The sequence below is a fragment of the Diabrotica virgifera genome, chromosome 7 (assembly GCF_917563875.1).
Source record: "Diabrotica virgifera virgifera chromosome 7, PGI_DIABVI_V3a".
NCBI classification, from domain to species: Eukaryota; Metazoa; Arthropoda; class Insecta; order Coleoptera; family Chrysomelidae; genus Diabrotica; species Diabrotica virgifera.
Genome location: NC_065449.1, coordinates 63,154,670 through 63,173,789, shown reverse-complemented (window position 1 = coordinate 63,173,789; position 19,120 = coordinate 63,154,670). Strand labels below are relative to the sequence as shown.

The 19,120-nt window shown below is 33.0% G+C and overlaps 1 protein-coding gene across 1 annotated transcript in view; it reads right to left on the bottom strand.

The window, feature by feature from the left end:
* Nucleotides 1–2,161: 2,161 nt before the first annotated feature.
* LOC114329840 (chromobox protein homolog 1) overlaps nt 2,162–19,120 on the bottom strand; it is a 40,661-nt gene continuing 23,702 nt past the window's right edge. Inside the window, exon 3 of the mRNA XM_028279097.2 lies at nt 2,162–10,042. Coding sequence (XP_028134898.1) covers nt 9,888–10,042 — 155 coding nt within the window. The 3' untranslated portion in view covers nt 2,162–9,887. The remainder of the gene's footprint in view (nt 10,043–19,120) is intronic.

The window sequence follows — 19,120 nt, the reverse complement described above, 5'->3', positions numbered from 1 at the left end:
GCCATGGGCGTCCACAGGGAGGGGCAGCTGCCCCCCCCTAGAGAGGACGAGGCGAGTGTAAAATTGGTGAATAAGCAATATAGAAAAATACAAATTTGTAACTTAATCTTGATTTTGAATGCAACCACTCTGTTTCTATATTTTAGCTGGGATGAAAAAACCACATAAACTTAACAAAACTTTAATGAAAATTTGAAATCTGCTATTATTTTATTTACCTAATATTTTTTTAAATCTGCAAGCAACGGCAACCACCCCTAAATTCGTATTTTCTTTCTATTCGAATCTTTTTTTTCCACTGTGCGTCACACAGCTTAAATTTAGTTGTGAACGATTTAAATAGCTTAAATGAAGTTCGAAATACTATTGCAACTATTAATTATACAACCAATTTCTTCCGTGAATCAGTATTAAGAAGAAATATGATAGCAAATATCCCTAGCCTCTGCGAAACGCGGTGGTTCGAGAAATACAAGGTAATTAGGGTTTTTCGAAAAAATTTCATTGAAATTGTACAGGCCTTGCAATCCCTATCCGTTGAAGGAAATTTGCTCACTAGAAAAACATCTTATCAGTTGCATTCTGTGGCATGCAAGTCAGGATTTATCGTCGCTGTCATTGTGATTGCAAAATATTCTGCGAATACCTAGAGCCTATAGTCAACCGCGTACAATCTGCGCAAACTAATGTTTTAAAGGTAGCGGAACATATTCGTCAAATCATGGATATTTTTAAAAAACACAGACAGAACGCAGAGAACGTAACAAACACTTTATTGCATGAAGCCAATAAGATAGCCGAAGAATGCGGTTTTGAATTATCTACCCCTAGAACTGTAGACAAGCAACAGCATAGAAACAATCAACCAGCTGATACGCCTAGTAAATACTGGAGGCGATCCATGATTCTTTCATATCTTCTCTAGAGACACGGTTTTCCGAAGAAAATACGCCAGCCTTCGCTCCGACTCTTCTGCATCCCAAGCATTTATCAAAAATTGATTTAAACGGCCTTAAATTAGAACAACTGAGACAATCCTTAAACCACTATGAAAGAAATGGAATAGATGCAGAGCTAGAAGTACGGGTAGAGCATTGGAATAAAAAACACAATGAGTTAGACATCTTCAACACCCTTGAAATTTTGGAACTGGTTCGAGCGTCCACTACTTTTTATCCGTTAACAAAAAAATTGCTGGAAATTCTCGTAACATTTCCTTGCACTACGTGTACAGTTGAGAGGTCGTTCAGCAGTCTTCAAAGTATAAAAACATGGCTGCGGAGTACAATGGTCGAATATCGCCTTTAATGGGTTAGCTCTAATGAGCATTCATCGAAAACAAATATTACCAAAAAAGAAAGAGTTTGTAGAGAAAGTTTTACAAGAATTTACAATTGATCCGCGTAAATTGTTGTTTAAATAATAGTGTTTAGGAACAGACAATTTATCTTGCTTCCCAAATCGAAGACTTATCCAGAAGGAAAGAAACTTGTTAAATTTGCATCACGTTTTTGTAAAAATCGTTAAAACATTTTTAAATATTTAAATTATATTTAGTTAAGTCATTGAGTTATAATCTTGGCTCCAAAAACATTTTTTCAAAACTTTTCTTAGGAAACCCCTTCACCCTCTCTGAAAACTCTCAATTTACGTCTATATTTATTATTGCTTATCTAACCACTTTTTTTATTTCTCAAATCTGCCCTGCCCTAGTTTTGATCCTGCGGACGCCCATGCTCGTAGCATATTTGGTATAGCATTCGGCCAGAGAACGAGAGGTCTCGAGTTCGAATCCAGTGCAATCCGATAATTTTTTTAAATTTTTTTGAAAGCGGTAAGCACAAAATTAGTTTTGTGTTTAAAAAAATTAAAACAAACTGTTTACAGTATATTTATTTTTAATTATTCATATAATAGAAGTATAACTTCTTACGTGCGTACAAAATACACACACATTCTTTTTTTTATTACATCTTCTATTCCTTCTTCTGTTGGTGCATATAATATATGCAGACATATTATGTCTGCTGCATCAGCCTCTCCGACTAGTCTTAGCTCTTCTATTTCGTAATTCATAGCATTGATTCTGTTTAAAAAGGACGTGTTTGTAAGGAAAAACGATAGGAACAGCTGAAGAAATGTAAATAAGTATAAATAAGTATTATTTGTTATGAACATTTATTAACAGAATTCTGTATAAAATACGATTAGATTAAAGAGTAGAGAAATATAGTGCGTATTTATATTTTACTCTACCAATGTCATTAGAAAATTTTACAATTTTTTGAATTTTATACAAAAGTCCGCCTACTTATTATTAATATACAAAGGATCAGATATTTTTCTGTACAAAATCTGAGCAATAGGTCTTAAGAATAAAAAATATAATAGATTCATATTATTGCAACTTTATATTGTTTTTGAAATTGACAAAATTAAACTAAGGTGATTTAATATTAATAATAAAATATATATGGCTTAAATTTAGATGTTATTGCTGTTATTAGGTGGTGATAGAATGTATGATATAAAACCTAATGACGCTTAAGGTCTTAACGCTTAATTCTGAAAAACCTGCTTATTCCGTTTAAGGTTTAAACATACCTTCAATAATAACTTCTTTAGATGCCAATCACACAGTGCCATTCTCGACTTACAGTGCTAACAGTTATCTTGACATTTTGAATAATTTTAGATTACAATTTTGCTGTTTCTCCTTAATGTTAAGCAGTGGCGTGCTGGAACTTTTCAAGCGGCCCGGTGATTTTATAGAAAAGCGGCCTTCCATCCTCATTTTACCTTCTATTTTCAGGATTTTTTAATCGTTATTATAAAACAAAAATATAAATTATTTTTAAATCAAACATTAAACTTTAAATTCAATGAAATTGTTTCAAATTTGCTGTTTTATTATTTAAGAATAAGCAATCTTACAAATAATAAATATTATCACATGTATGACAACGTTGTTTGCAGTAAGGCAGAAACCATAATTTCCTGAATAAATATATATAAATTTAATGTGATTAAAAGATGAAAATAAAATTAAATTTTGAGAATTTTTCAATTATGTATCAAGTTGAATTTTAGTAAATCAATAATAATTATACAAGAGGGTACAAATACAAGTACAGTACAAATACTTTAATTTAACAATATTTAAATGTTAATACAACGCATTATTCTAAACATTACTTTGCAATTATTTTATACAATAATTAACTCTCATTCAATAATTTCCGCATTAAGGTCGTAGCCGCAAAATTTCGCGCCAATGTGTTTTAAAATCATTCATTTTTTTTTCAAATCCTGAGGAAACTAATAAGTATTTTTGAAAAATTTAAACGAATAATGAAAGATTACATTATTACCGAGTGCCTAAAGTCCCTTAGAATAACCAAAAAGTTTCTTTTGAATGAGATATTTGAAATTTAAAATCACACTAAATTTTCTCTTTTTTTACCCCTGTAACTTATTAAAATAAACATTATAGAAGTTTGCAGGGACTTTCGGCCCTCGGTAATAATGCAATATTTCAATCTGCGTTTAATTTTTCAAAAATACTTATTAGTTTTCTCAGGATTCGAAAAAAATAAATGTTTTTAAAACACATTGCGCAAAATTTTGCGCCTACGCCCTTAAAGAAGATTTTTGAGCAAATTCGTCGATTATTTCATTATTTTTAAGCTCATACAGCTCAGTCTTTTTCTCTAGCCATTAGCACAAATGTTTCTAAGTGATCTTGTGTTAAAGTAATTCTTATCCTATTTTTTATGTATTTCAACGTTGAAAAGCTTCTTTCACAAGATACTCGTGTCACTGAGAGAGTTAATAAATGCTTATTTATCTGTAGCAATCATTTATGTACATAGAGTCTTATTAATTTACTTAAACTGTATTTTACAATCAAAAAAGATTTAAATTTTTGTGAAATGTTTTGTTAACATCAGTCGATTCGAAATTAAAAAAAATTGTTGTTACATCAGATCTAGAAATTTTTATGAAACAAAAATTTATTTGGCCGGCCTCAAGAGGCCGCAGCCTCTCGGTGATTGCACCGTTTCATTTATATGGCCAGCACGCCACTGATGTTAAGATGTTTCTTTTAATAAGAATACTTGATCACTGCGATATATTCGATGAAACACTGAGAGATAATGAACGAAAAGTGCTAGTCAAATCAAAATTAGTGATATTACTACTCTACAAAAATGATAATATGAAGTTTCAGTCATTTACTTTCAATTATTCTTTAGAAGTTTTAGTAGACTTAGTTAATGCATTCCGTCATATTTTTCGTGAGATATTAACATGTCTAACTTATGTGTTGTTATATTGAATCTGTAAAATAGGCGTTGGAGGTCATTGGCCATTTTGTAGTCGATGTTGGTTTCATTTGCGCTTTCTATTATCTTGTCCGTGATCCTGTTAAAGAGAGTCGTACTGAGGTGATCTCCCTGTTTGATTCCTGCCCACACGTTCTATTTCTTCTGTCAGTCCATGTTGATTATATTCTTGTTTTATGGCAACTGTTAAGCTCCCTGATTCTTGCTGTGTTTTTATTGACGTTTTTCTGCTTCATGTCTTTCAGTTGGACTCTTTCAAACGCTTTTGAGAGATCCACAAAGTATAGGAAAAGAGGTTTTCTATGGACTTCTCGACTACGTTATCTATTTAAAGAGGAATTTCTATGGCTTTATCGTACTCACATAAAAAAGGTTCGCCATTCCTGACCTAGCTGAATTTGGAGTCTACTATACCAATCAAATTTTCATTATTTTTTCATTTTCATTATGATAATGAAAATAAATACACCAAGAGAAATGGGAATATCACTGGGAGGCACGGAATTAGAAACGGTAGAGAAATTTAACTATTTGGGCAGTATTTTGAACAACAAAGGAGGGACAAAGGAGGATGTAAAACGGAGAATAGGAATAGCTCAAAACGCATTCAATATGCTAAGGAAAATGTGGTCATCACGTCAGATGACAAGTAAAACCAGGATAAGAATTTTCAACAGCAACGTGAAGACTGTGTTACTATACGGAACAGAAACATGGAAAGTGCCAAGAAAATGTATCAGACAGATGCAAGTGTTCATAAATAAATGCCTAAGGAAGATTCTTAACATTTACTGGCCAAACCGCATATCAAACCAAGAGTTATGGACAAGAACTAACCAGGAACCTATATCCAAGACAATATGCAAAAGGAAATCGAGTTGGATGGGGCACACACTAAGGAGACCTGACACAGACATAGCGAGACAAACCCTAGAATACACACCACATGGCAAGGGAAGACCAGGTAGACCCGTGGAAAAGAAGTATGGAGAAAGAAATTAATGCTATTGGGAAAACTTGGGCAGAAATAAAGATTAGTGGAAAGGATAGGACAGAATGGAGGCAGACAGTTGACGCCCTATGCTCCGCATGGAGTGAAGAGGAATAAGTAAGTAAGTATACCAATCAAATCTGATTTAATATACAGATTATAACAAGTGGTACTTTTATTTGAATGATTCAAAAAGTTTGTTTTCACGTGGAAGCATGTCACGAATTTACTTCATAAATAACTCTTTTTTTTAAACTCCTTTCCTCACCAAAGTAATTTTTGAATCAGTGTGATAGTTGATTTCAATAATGTATAACAAATAAATTAACAGAAACAGTTGCAAGCACATATGCAATGGCAGTTTAATTTGTTTATTGTAAATTGTACAATGCATATAACTTTTAACATCAAAGTAAAAACTCCTTTTTTCCCCAGTTCCCAACTAATTGGCGAACACAGACCAATACATACTCGTATATGTGACCTCCTTTTCGAGTAGGGACTATTATGTTCCCGGAAAGTTATAAACTTTTATCAGCTATAAGTCGTTTTATTTTTACAATTTTATAATGTAACTTTTCAATTCAACTAAATTCAACCACAGCCTGTTTGGTTTTGAGGATATTTAGCAAGTACAAAGTTAATTGAAGATGGACTTATAAGTCTGAAAATGTTCGTTCTGAAACTTATGTAACCCCTTTGGATTTTTCAATTTTAATTCCTGATTAAAATTAAACCAAATACAACAGGAGTTTTTACTTCGATGTTACTTAACTATAATGTATACAGCGAACTCCCGGGAACCATCCCGTTTTCATTAACAATGAATAATACAGTAGGACCCCGATTATCCGTGCGCGGATTATCCGTTCTATGATTTTCCGTTACTGAAATTGCATTTTTGAGGTTTTATCGAAATAGCGTCACCGTAAATTACTCGACGGAAACTCTAAAGACCCTATTCAATTTATTAGACACCCGAGAAATATCAGTTTTTTAATTTCAAGCACCTGTAAAGTATCTTCAAAATCATACAGAACTGTTAAATGGGTTAAATAACGATTACTTAATAATCATGCTATATAATTAAGCTAAAATAGTGAAATTTTTTTATTGAATTGAGAAAACTTAACAGATGGCAATAGAATGTCTGTTGCAGTGAGTCGACTTTTTTCAAATTTAGTTTTTTAGTTAAATTAGTGATTGTTGTTCAATTTTCGTAAAATTTGCAGTGGTGAGTGTTAATATTGTTCTATGTGAACGGTAGTTTTTAATTTATTTAATTTATTTTAAGATATTAATAGAAATATGTTAGTTTCTAAATGTTGAATATCTTCGATTGGAATTTTTTCATATGGGTGATTGTAAAAATCTTTTTGTTGTTCTATTACTGCTCTTTTAGAAAATATCGCATGTTATCAAAAAGAAATATAAAAAAAATGCAGTGTAGCTTAATCTTTATTTCTAAGGTTGAGTCAAAAACCTAAAGGGAAATATCATGTTACATGGATTTGGAGTGGTTGGCATGGCAGAAAGATTTCAGTAACTCCCAGAGGGCAACGATTCTTAATGAATTTTTCTGTAGAACACTGAGAGTCGCCCATAGCGATATAAGGAATACATTGGAAGAAGCAGAGTGTTCAGTATCGGAGTTCACTGTACGCCAAAATTTGTACAGTATGGGATTCAAATGTCATAGGCCAGTTAAGAAACCAAAACCGTCACCACAAATGCTCAAAAAACGCTTAGTTTCGGCCAATTCGCATAAATATTATATGACTATAAAATATTAATGCAAATTGGTCCAAACTAAGCCTTTTTGAACATTTGTGGTGATATTTGGTTGTTTGGTTTGTTACTTAACTGGCCTATGACATTTGAATCCCATACTGTACAAATTTTGGCGTACAGTGGAGTCCGATACTGAACACTCTGATTTTTTCAATTCATTCCTTATATCACTATGGGTGACTCTTCTGTGTTCTACAGAAAAATGTATTAAGAATCGTTGCCCTCTGGAAGTGACTGAAATCTTTCTGCCATGCCAACCCCTCCAAATCGATGTAATATGATGTTTCCCTTTAGGTTTTTGACTCAACCTTCGAAATAAAGATTAAGATACACTGCATTTTTTTTGCTATTTCTTTTTGACAACATGCGATATTTTCTAAAAGAGCAGTAACAGAAGAGATTTTCTCCACAAGAAGATTTTTACAATCGCCCATATGAAAAAATTCCAATCGAAGATATTCAACATTTAGAAATTAACATATTAATATAATTAAAAATATAAAAATATAATTAAAAACTAACGTTCACATAGAACAATATTAACACTACTGCAAATTTTACGAAAATCGAACAACAACCACTAATTTAACTAAAAAACTAAATTTGAAAAAGTCGACTCAGTGCACTCTTTTAGCACATTCTATTGCCATCTGTTAAGTTTTATCAATTCAATAAAAAAAAATTCACTATCTTAGCTTAATTATGTAGCATGATTATTAAGTAATCGTTATATAACCCATTTAGCAGTTCCATATGACTTTGAAGATAAAAAACTGATATTTCTCGGGCGAGTCTATTAAATTGAGCAGGGACTGTATACGACGTGAGGGAGGTCCATAATAACGCAATACCGATAGCAAGTGCTCTGGGAATCCCTGTAAATCATACGCTGCTGCGTGCTACTCCGTATGTGTGAGATTTAGTTGCGCGCTAGAGAAGATTAACTACTCTGCTATATTCTTAGCGTGTCTAATACGTGTCTTTACCAGTAACTGACAATAACCAGTGGTAATCGCAAGAGAAATGCTTTAAATATTGAACAAACATTACAGATTTTAAACAGAAGTAGAAAGGTGAACGTGTTGCATTATTATCATGAATCTATGAGGTTGTTAAGCAAACAATACAAAATTCCATGTTCAGGTCGAACTCTACTCTCAACATATCTGCAAGAAAATCATTGGAACGATTGACTTTTTAATAACTCGATAAAGCACTTTAATAAAACCAAGTGGTTTCTGCAGAAATAACAACTTGAACACTTGAAAATAAAAGAACCTTTAAAACTGATTCATTTGAAAATGAGAATAAAGACGAAGAAAATGATGGAACGGTATTAATCAAAAGAGAACTAATAATGACTTGAGATAGGCTTGAGCAACGAGAACCTTCAGAACTTGTCAATCTTGCGGTTTGAACTTGCATAGAATACATCAGAAGATTGAACTATGAGTTTTAAACTTATGAGATTTTCTTTTTCTTTATCTTGTTATAGTAGGCACATTATGTGTGTACATATCGCACCTTGAAAACCATATGGCAATATCTGCAATTTTTTCATGAAATGACCTTTGAATGCAGTCTAATAGGAAAAAAAATCTATTTTTTAATGCTATATAGCAGCGTCTGCAAAAAATTTTAAGTTCGGCACCAGAAAGATACATCCCTATGGCTTTTGTCAAAAATCGGTTCTTCTTTTTATACCATCAGGCATTATCTGCAGTAGTTGATGCTCTACGGTTCTAAAATTGGAAAAAAAAACCCCAGATCTATATGGCAATATGTGCAAAATGTGACCCACGCTCGTAAAATGAAAGCAAGATCTACTAAGGAAACATCCTTTGAATGCAACAAAACAGAGTGCTGCATAGAGATTTGATTGCAACACTGGAAATAAGCGACAAGACTATAACAAATTGATATACAACGTCGTACTGCAGATCCCAAAAGAAAAGCGAATTATAACCGACAGACATTATATAAGCGACAGATTATAATATGCAAGACTTTGATTAAGTGTTAACACTAAAAATTTGTAATAAATAAGTACAATCAATAAAAAAACTGTTATTTTATATGAATTTTTACTCTACCATGTGCGAAAATTGATATATTTTTTAATACCATATGGCCGTATGTGCTAAAATACCTATTTCCTGGGGGAAATTTTACGTACTTTTTAATTCATATAAAAATATGTAAAATTAAAGACAATTGTGCCAAATACCAGGTTTACAGCTTAATTTTTGGAATTACAGTAAATAAAATTAACTTTACAAAAACTTAAAATGCTCATAACTCAATATTATGATTTTTGCAGTTACTGCCCTATGGTTTTCAAAGTGCGATATGTATCATATATAAAAAATAAATTTTTCAACTATTATCAGTGCCGTGTTGGTCCCATGGAGCACGGATAACCGGGGTATTCTACTGTACATGTTTTTTTTTTTGTTTATGTCATTTGATTAGAAACATGGCGTCCCGATGACTAATCAAATGTGACTGAACTAAGTGTAATGTATGTCAACCAAAATTTGATGGTCCCAATATATTCAAAAACTTCCATCTTCCCAAAGTTATAAACCTAATAAAGCATATTATAAACTCTATAATGTAATAAAAATCAACACTTTTTTGTTCAATAATCCCACGTTAAAATTAAGTTTTACCTTATTAAAAAGGCAAGATCAATAAAAAAAGTAAAAAACGGAGAAACTAAGTTACATACTATGCTTAAAATTAAGAATACACGACTTTTAATTTCGGTAATCTTCTGATGGTGGGGCAGACCAAGTTAGTCGCTCTTCATAAAACTTAATTACTACCTGTGGACATTTGACGTTTGCTTGCTTTGCTGGTACGAGGTCGGCCTCGTCAGTACCGACCCATTTCATCAAAAACATCAGTGAACCTAAACAAAAATAGGCGTTAATAAAGCGATAATGAAAACAATACAGCTTTACATCAGACTTTATACAAATAATGCTACAGTTGAGTATCAAAATTGTAGACACTAAATTCTAGGAGTTATTCTTGGTCTTCCAATGGCACACAATTTTTTTTATAAGAGTGAGCGGTAGCGTTACTTATTACTCTCCCTAGTGCTAAGAAACTGAACAAATATATGGGATCGGCAATAAAATTTTTACATCGGATTTTAGTCATGTTTAAATTAAATTAATATTTATTGACGGAAAACTATATTTTACAATTAAAATTAAAAGTCAAAAGTAAACATTGAACACAAGTTAACTTACATTACTTACAATTAAACTAACGACATCAAAAAATTAAAATCAAATTAAAATAATTCACGCGAAATAGTCCTTTTAAAAGCATTTAGTGTAACTCCCATAAAGTCTATATTTGGGAACTCATTCAGCCCTATTCTGTAACTTTTAACAAATCGAATAGAAATGACCAAGTCGAATCGTAATTACCCGAAATCGGAATGTTTAATATCTATCGCGTCATTTTCGTGTTTGGATTGGCATTCTGTAACTCACATCGTATTCGAAATCGGTAACCTCTATTCCACACGGTCAGGAGGTGGTGGCAACCCCGCATTGACAAGCGGTATGAGTGTTCCGTGAACTGCTTCCTTGAGATATTACACCGTTGCCATATGCTCAATTTTTTCATGCTATCACATTACATAAAGTTAAATTTATAAATAATAAAATATTAATATAAATAATAAATACTGGATACAAAAAGCTCAAAAGAGGATAAATGGCTTTAAATCCAAGTGAATTAAAATTGTTATAAAAAAGAAGATACATTGATATAATATAAAAAAGCTAAATGAAGATAAGACGTATAAATGCTTTTACATTAAAGATAATTTAAATTAATGTTATTAATTATTATTAATAAATTATTTAAAATCGATATGTATTACTAATAATATGCAATCTTTAAGATTTGATTCCAGCCGAAATAACTGCTAAACAACTTTTCCCAAAAATGGCTTCTTTTCTATAATTTGTTCAGACTATGAGCGTTGATTGATAAATATACAAGTATTATACTGGTATAATATATTTAGCAATCAACGCATAAGAAGTCTATCATATACGTATGCTATTCTTGTACATTATACCATTGATTAAAATTTTATAAGGAATAAGCGAAAAAATTATGGCAACACTGTGGCTGGCAAACATTCAGATTTCAGATGCCAAGCCAAATAGCAAATAAATAAGGTTAGGTTCAATTTATACTCGTACATGTCTAAATTAAATATATAATTCTCTATACAAATAACACCACAGACTAAAAATTAAGGAGTTAAAAAAGGTACAAATACTATAAATAATTATAAATAAGTAGTAATCAACTATTTTTAGTAGATATAAAAAATATAAATGTCAAAACAAAACAAAATGCGCTTGTTCCGATAATCGAAATCTCGAAATCTCATCTCGACAGGGTAAATGCTGTCGAAGTGATTTCTATTCACTATTACGATTGTAGAGATTCCGAAGTAGTTATGGAATACCGATTTGGACTATTTCTATTCGACTTGGCCACTTCTATTCGATTTTACTGACTTCTATCATCGAAATGAGTTACAGAATAGGCATGATTTACACTAGAAACAATTCTATTTAAAGGCATATTTTCTGCATGACGTGTATTGCACGATCTAGCGGATAGCAAGGGACGACCTTGCTATAAATCTATTCGACCCAGAATGCTAGGTGCAACAATAATACCATCTAACACCTTAAATACGAAATTAAGGTCAAAGTATCGCCTGCGATCCTCTAGACGGTGCAAATCAAACATCTGCATGACCTGACTGGAATTCAATTGCATTCCTCTAGTACCTAATCTATACCGCAGATATCTAACGAATTTATTTTGAATCGATTCAATTCGATATTTGTGATTCTCATAACTTGGACTCCAAATCACCGAACAATACTCTAGTAATGAACGAACATAACTCAAAAACAATCTCACAATTACAAACAAATTATTAAAATCATATGACATTCTGATGACTAACCCTAATGTTAGATTAGCACGCGCAATAATGGCATCATAATGGTCCACGAAACTTAGCTTACTATCTAGTAACACACCTAAATCCTTAATTACCTGAACCCTAGATAAATCCACATCTCCTATCTTGTATTTAAAATCACTGGTGGTCTTATTACGTGAAAAAATAATATATGAGCATTTCGAAGCATTCAATCTAAGATTATTTTCCTGGCACCAATGTACTAAAGAATCCAAGTCTCTCTGCAAACCCTCACAATCAGATTCTGACCTAATGCATTTAAATATCTTTAAGTCGTCTGCAAATATCCGATATTCAGATTTAAAGTTCCTACCAATATCATTTACCAACAACAGAAAAAGCTTAGGACCCAAATGGGAACCCTGCGTAACCCCTGACACGGCTTCAAATCCATTAGAAACACATCCTGCTGATCTTACTTGCAATGTTCTTCCTTGCAAATACGAAGTAAACCAAGCTAATAAAGAACCAGTGATACCAAAGTTTCTCAGCTTTGTAATTAAGACATTATGATCTAGTAGGTCAAAGGCCTTACTGAAATCGGTGTATATAGAGTGCACCTCGTAACCCTCATCCATTGCTGTACCTATACTATCGATATACAAAAAGAGGTTAGTGAGAGTAGAACGTCCGCCTACAAATCCATGTTGGTTGTCCGTAATAATGTTCCTAAAACAATTATCCAAACTTGACAAAACCATTTTTTCAAATACTTTAGATAAGGCTGACTGAATACAAACTGGCCGATAATTTTTGATATCACTATGATCTCCTGCCTTGAAAATAGGACACACAAAGGAATGTTTCCATCTGTTCGGGAAAATTCCCGTCTGGAGAGATTTATTAAGAACATATACTAATGGTTCACACAAGGACACTGCACTTTCTCTTAGGAACAAATTCGGTATCAAATCAGGGCCAGCCCCTTTATTGACATTTAATGACAACAACACATTCAGTAAATTGTCAAAAGTGACTTCGAGGTTACTAATTTCCACCTCCAGCTGTTGTGAGAAAATTTCATTACTCTCCAGGTTATCCAGAGATTTACCATTAAAAGTGCTGTATACAGTACCAAAATGTTTCGCAAACAACTCTGTTATTTTTTGTTTGTCATTCTCACTTTCCTCACCTAGAAACATAGAGCCAGGGAGAGCACCATGTCCGTTGGTTTTATTTTTGATGAACTTCCAAAATTCACCAGAGTTCTCATTTATTCTCACTTCCATCTTTGAAACGTAAGCATTGTAAGACTGCTCAGTGAGTGATGAGCATTCATCTCTCAAATTTTTAAATTCAATATAGTGGTGATACTTATTTGTAGTTGTATATTTTTTATGCGCAATCTTTTTGGCAATGATTTTACTCTTAAGTTCAGATGAGAACCAAACAGGAAAATTCGATCCTTTTCAGATATCTTTGGTACAAAAAGTTCAATTGCGTTCCAAATAATATAATAAAAAGCATCTAAAATGTCATTTACATCCTCTAAACAGTATAACTCAATCCAATTGATCTGAAGCAAATAATTATTCAAGGCACCATAATCCGCCTTGTGAAAGTTATAATAAATATTAGTTTCCAAACTGATATATTGATTATCAAATAATATTAATGCTTCAAGTGAGGGATGATACCTGTCATACGTCATTAAAGCTTCCGCTTTTTTTAGATTTAAATAAGTATCAGAGAAACACAGATCAAGAATTGAGTCATACTGGTTTTTAAAATAATTATATTGACCTAATCCTAAAAAATTGAACTCGTCACAAAACAAAATTTCAGTCTCATTACTTATATTTTTAGCAGTCGTCTCACCGTCCCATATCAGATTTGGTAGATTATAATCCCCAAATAATACTAGTTTAGAATCTTTATACTTATTCATAATTAGTTTTACAGTATCAATGTGATTGGAATAAACATTCAATCTAGATCTGGGCGGAATGTAGACACAGCCAAAAACATATTTAATGCAATTAATAGTAATTCCAGCAAAAACCTGTTATACATTTGAACTGGCAATTTCCACTAGACAAGAACTGATATCACTTCTAACTGCTATGATTTCTCTGATAGCATCAGAGCACACTCTGATAGCACCTCCTCTTGATTTCTCGCTGGAAATATGATCACGGTCCCGACGGTACACGGTATATAAATCACAGAAAACTTCATTACTTTTAATTTCAGGACCAAGCCAACTCTCTGTTAGGAAAATAACGTCATATGTAGCTGAACAGGATGTCAAATATATGTCCTTTAGCTTCGTACGCAGACCACGCACATTTTGGTAGTAAAGTGATAGACTATTCATACTTATGTTCGCATTTGGTAGTTTTTTGGATTCTGGTGGTTTTGTTCTTTTACCTTTGAAATAAACGGGTTACCATTCTTGTATCGTATTGCCAAGTTTGATTCACCATTTCTTCTACGCCTATCAAGTTCTTCATATAATTTCTTGAGATGATTTCGTTGCATTTGAGTAAGATCTGATTTAATCAATATGCTCGATGGCTTCAACTTATGTTTGTTTTTAAGACATGCAATCACTGTGGTATTATTTTGAAAAATGACCTTAAGTGGTCTTGGCCTGTCACTAGTGCTATTACCACGTCCTACCCTCAAAACCTTAAACTCAGTTGCTCCAACCTCCAGTTTCGTTAGTACTTCTCGAGTATTTGCCTTGTCATGATCTATTCTCTCATTAGTAACCTTAGATTGGCTCTCATCAACATTATAGATTAGTATATTTTTAGATCGACTACTTCTATCTTCTAATTCCAGGAACAGATCTTGCTCATCTTTGATAATAGATACACTTTGATTTCTTATCTCCTCACTTACATTTCCACACATGGTTTCAATTTTTTCTTGTAACCCTTCAAGTTTCTTTTCTAAAGTTTCAACTTTCGCCTCATTAGATTTTACAGACGCTTTATTTGTATCTATTGTTGCCTGCACTTCAGTCCTCTGATTTAACAATAGGTTAATTATGTGAACAATAACTACTAGTACATCTTTATTGGTAGTGGTACTTTTCTTTAATAAATTATTTATTTCATCCTTGATTGCAGTTTCACTCTCTACAGCATCCACAGTATTGCACAGTAGACTTGAAAAATCAGCATTGGGCACCTGTTTTCCATTGTCAGCACTTTCTTTTGATACCGAATTTTTCCGGCTATTTGAAACAGAATTCAAAGATAATCTCTTCACCACCGTCTCTTTGCATACTTTACATTCCCAGTTATGCGATTTAGTTTTGCGAAAGTCAGCACAGATTTTTTCATATTCACTTTTAGTCAAATCCGTGCATCCCTTATGGACCCATGAGCAACAAGTGATACACTCAATGGAAATTTGCTTTGGTTTAACCTCCCGGTCACAATAAAAACAAATGCACACACTTGCCATCTTCCAAATATAATGTCTTATTATCTTAATAATCAGTCACCTCAACTCCTGGCCTAATTCTAATTATCTTCAAATAAATTGGTAATGACACAAAAAAATCAGATCAGTTTTTAGTCAGTTGTTCAGTCTTCCTTAATTACTATCAATTTAATACTTGCTTAATATTTACAATATTGATGTCAAATCTTATTGTGTTATAACACATCTTAGGCATATAGTATGTGTGTGTGAAAAGACGGCTTGGATGTAGGTCTGTTAGCCACAGATTTTTATTTTATTTTTACCTTAATTTAATAGTTTTGTTATATTTATACCTATTTCATTTAAATGACTATTTGTTTTTTTTTCAAGTAATTTATGAGTAATTTAATTAAAGTCCTTTTACCCTGACGGCCGATATGCAATTAAGAGATGATCAGTAGGTCTCAAACAGTGGGGCGTTAATATTTAATTCTGATCGCTTGAAAAGTAAAATATTTAATTTGCTATATTTTATGTTCAGTAAGAATATTGGATTTTACTCTATCAAAGGCAAATAAAATGAATATAATATGTATATACAGGGCGTGTTAAAAGAAGTGGGACGGAATATTTCGAATACTCGAAATTATTTGTCAACATCAAATGTTCATTAAGATCTCTATTTTGCGTAGAATGAAAATTATACGAATGGTTTTGCATGCAGTAAAATTGGAAAATACTTGACAAGTTGCTGGTATGTCCAAATTTGAATAAAATACATCCAGGACTTTACTTTCTACAGACACTGTATTAAATATAACCTTGAAACAAACTGGCACTAAATCACTTCCGAGTTTTCAACAAAACAAAAGGTTGAAACAAGTGTAGTGATTGCAAAAACGGTTCGCATGTTTTAAATAAGATTTTTGCTGATTACGTATTTTGCTAAAATATTAAATCTAGAGTGCTATGTATTAAGAGTATAAGTCAAAAATGAAAATTTTTTATTAGGACTTTTCAAAGTCTTTTTTACCACTGATGAAATAACTATTACAACTAAATATCAAAATGGTGACGAAATATGATTAATAAATTAGTAATTAACTATTTTACTTTCTACTTTTGTAATACCTTATTAATGATATAATTCAAAATATAGAAGAATCCTGAAAAATCTATTTTATGACTTATACTCTTAGTACATAGCACGTTAGAAATAACACCAATGCAATTCACAACCGTCATTTAAATTTAAATTTGATCGACTTTGTCAATAACAGTGTCGTTAATAGATATTTTTAAATACCATGAATCATTTTCCAAGGATTGGGTGGATTTAAGAAATACATATTTACTAAACAATTTTTTTATGTGTATAAAGGAGATTATAATAATTATGACACATGATACTCCTTAAGGCGGAGATACATATGCGCTCTGCTCGGTGTGCGAGCCGCTCGCGCGCAGCGTATTCGTCAGATTAGTACGTGTTTTCAAGTGACGCACAAACGGCACGCACACGGCGCACCACGATCTAAATTCTGTCGGTTTTTCAACAAACGCTTTGATGGTTCGCAATACGTATTTGGACGGGTTTGCGAGTGGTTTGTTGGTTTTGGCGCGCATGAGTTGAATATTTGTTAGTAATGGAATGGTCGGAACTATCGGAAGGAAATTGATGTTTACCGTGGAAAAGCATTATTGTGGGATCCTCAATAAAGAACCATTTAATTTAAAGAAACAACTTAAATCCGATCTGAACGGAAATAGAAGCTGAAATAAAAAAATGTACATGCGGACCTTTTTAAAAAATGTTAGTTCATTGTTGTACTAAAAATAATAAGATTTACTATTTTATTTGGGCATAAGCCACAATTCGAGTTTGAAATCAAGTTTACTTGACCTTTCGACTTTCACTTCGGAAATAGTTATCAATATCAAAAAAACATTCATAAGCAGATACATATTATGTGTCACCGGAAAGCGAAATAAGTAACGCACGACTTGGAAGACCCAATAGTTTTCTAACTTCGCTTCTGGTGAAGCAACGGAGTTGGAACAAGCAGATATATTATAATTGGGTCACCGGAAAGCCAAAAAGGTAACGCACAACTGGAAGACCCAATAGTTTTCTAACTTCGCTTCTGGTGAAGCAACGGAGTTGGAACAAGCAGATATATTATAATTGGGTCACCGGAAAACGAAAGAGGTAACGCACAACTTGGAAGACCCAATAGTTTTCTAACTTCGCTTCTGGTGAAGCAACGGAGTTGGAACAAGCAGATATATTATAATTGGGTCACCGGAAAGCCAAAAAGGTAACGCACAACTTGGAAGACCCAGTAGTTTTCTAACTTCGCTTCTGGTGAAGCAACGGAGTTGGAACAAGCAGATATATTATAATTGGGTCACCGGAAAGCCAAAAAGGTAACGCATAACTTGGAAGACCCAATAGTTTTCTAACTTCACATCTGGTGAAGCAACGGAGTTGTAACAAGCAGATATATTATAATTATGTCACCGGAAAACGAAAAAGATAACGCACAACTTGGAAGAGCCTATAGTTTCCTAACTTCGCTTCTGATGAAGCAACTGAGTTGGAACAAGCAGATATATTATAATTGGGTCACCGGAAAGCCAAAAAGGTAACGCACAACTTGGAAGACCCAATAGTTTTCTAACTTCGCTCCTGGTGAAGCAACGGAGTTGGAACAAGCAGATATATTATAATTGGGTCACCGGAAAGCCAAAAAGGTAACGCACAACTTGGAAGACCCAATAGTTTTCTAACTTCGCTTCTGGTGAAGCAACGTAGTTGGAACAAGCATATATATTATAATTGGGTCACCGGAAAACGAAAAAGGTAACGCACAACTTGGAAGAGCCTATAGTTTCCTAACTTCGCTTCTGGTGAAGCAACGGAGTTGGAACAAGTAGATATGTTATAATTGTGTCGTCGGAAAGCGAAAAAGGTAACGCACATCTTGGAAGAGCCTATAGTTTCCTAACTTCGCTTCTGATGAAGCAAATGAGTTGGAACAAGCAGATATATTATAATTGGGTCACCGGAAAGCGAAAAAGTTAACACAGGGCTTGGAAGAATCTATAGTTCTCTAATTTCGTTTCTAGTGAAGCTACGCAGTTGAAACAAGCAGATACATTACAATTGTGTCACCGGAAAACGAAAAAGGTATCGCATGACTTGGAAGTACCTATAGTTCTCTATTTTTGTTTCTGGTTGTAGGAACAAGCAGATATATTATGGTAGGGGAGCAAAGTATGCTAAATGTGCAGTCACTCGAGCGCTTTGGGGATGGTCTTTGTTTGAATTTCGAACGAGACAGTCGATATTACCAGTTTGCTTATCTATAGTTAAATATAAATACAAAAATAAAAATCCAGTTTTTGTGGTGAAACAAATTAAACGATTGTTAATGGGATCCAAAAAGCGAAAATGGATTCCGCTTCGACGGCGATAAATCGGAATATTCTGCAATCTAACGAACCTATGCAATGCGACGCAATGGGTACTAGTCAGCAGCCAGTGGCGTACGCTCCAAAATACCAAATGTGCACTGA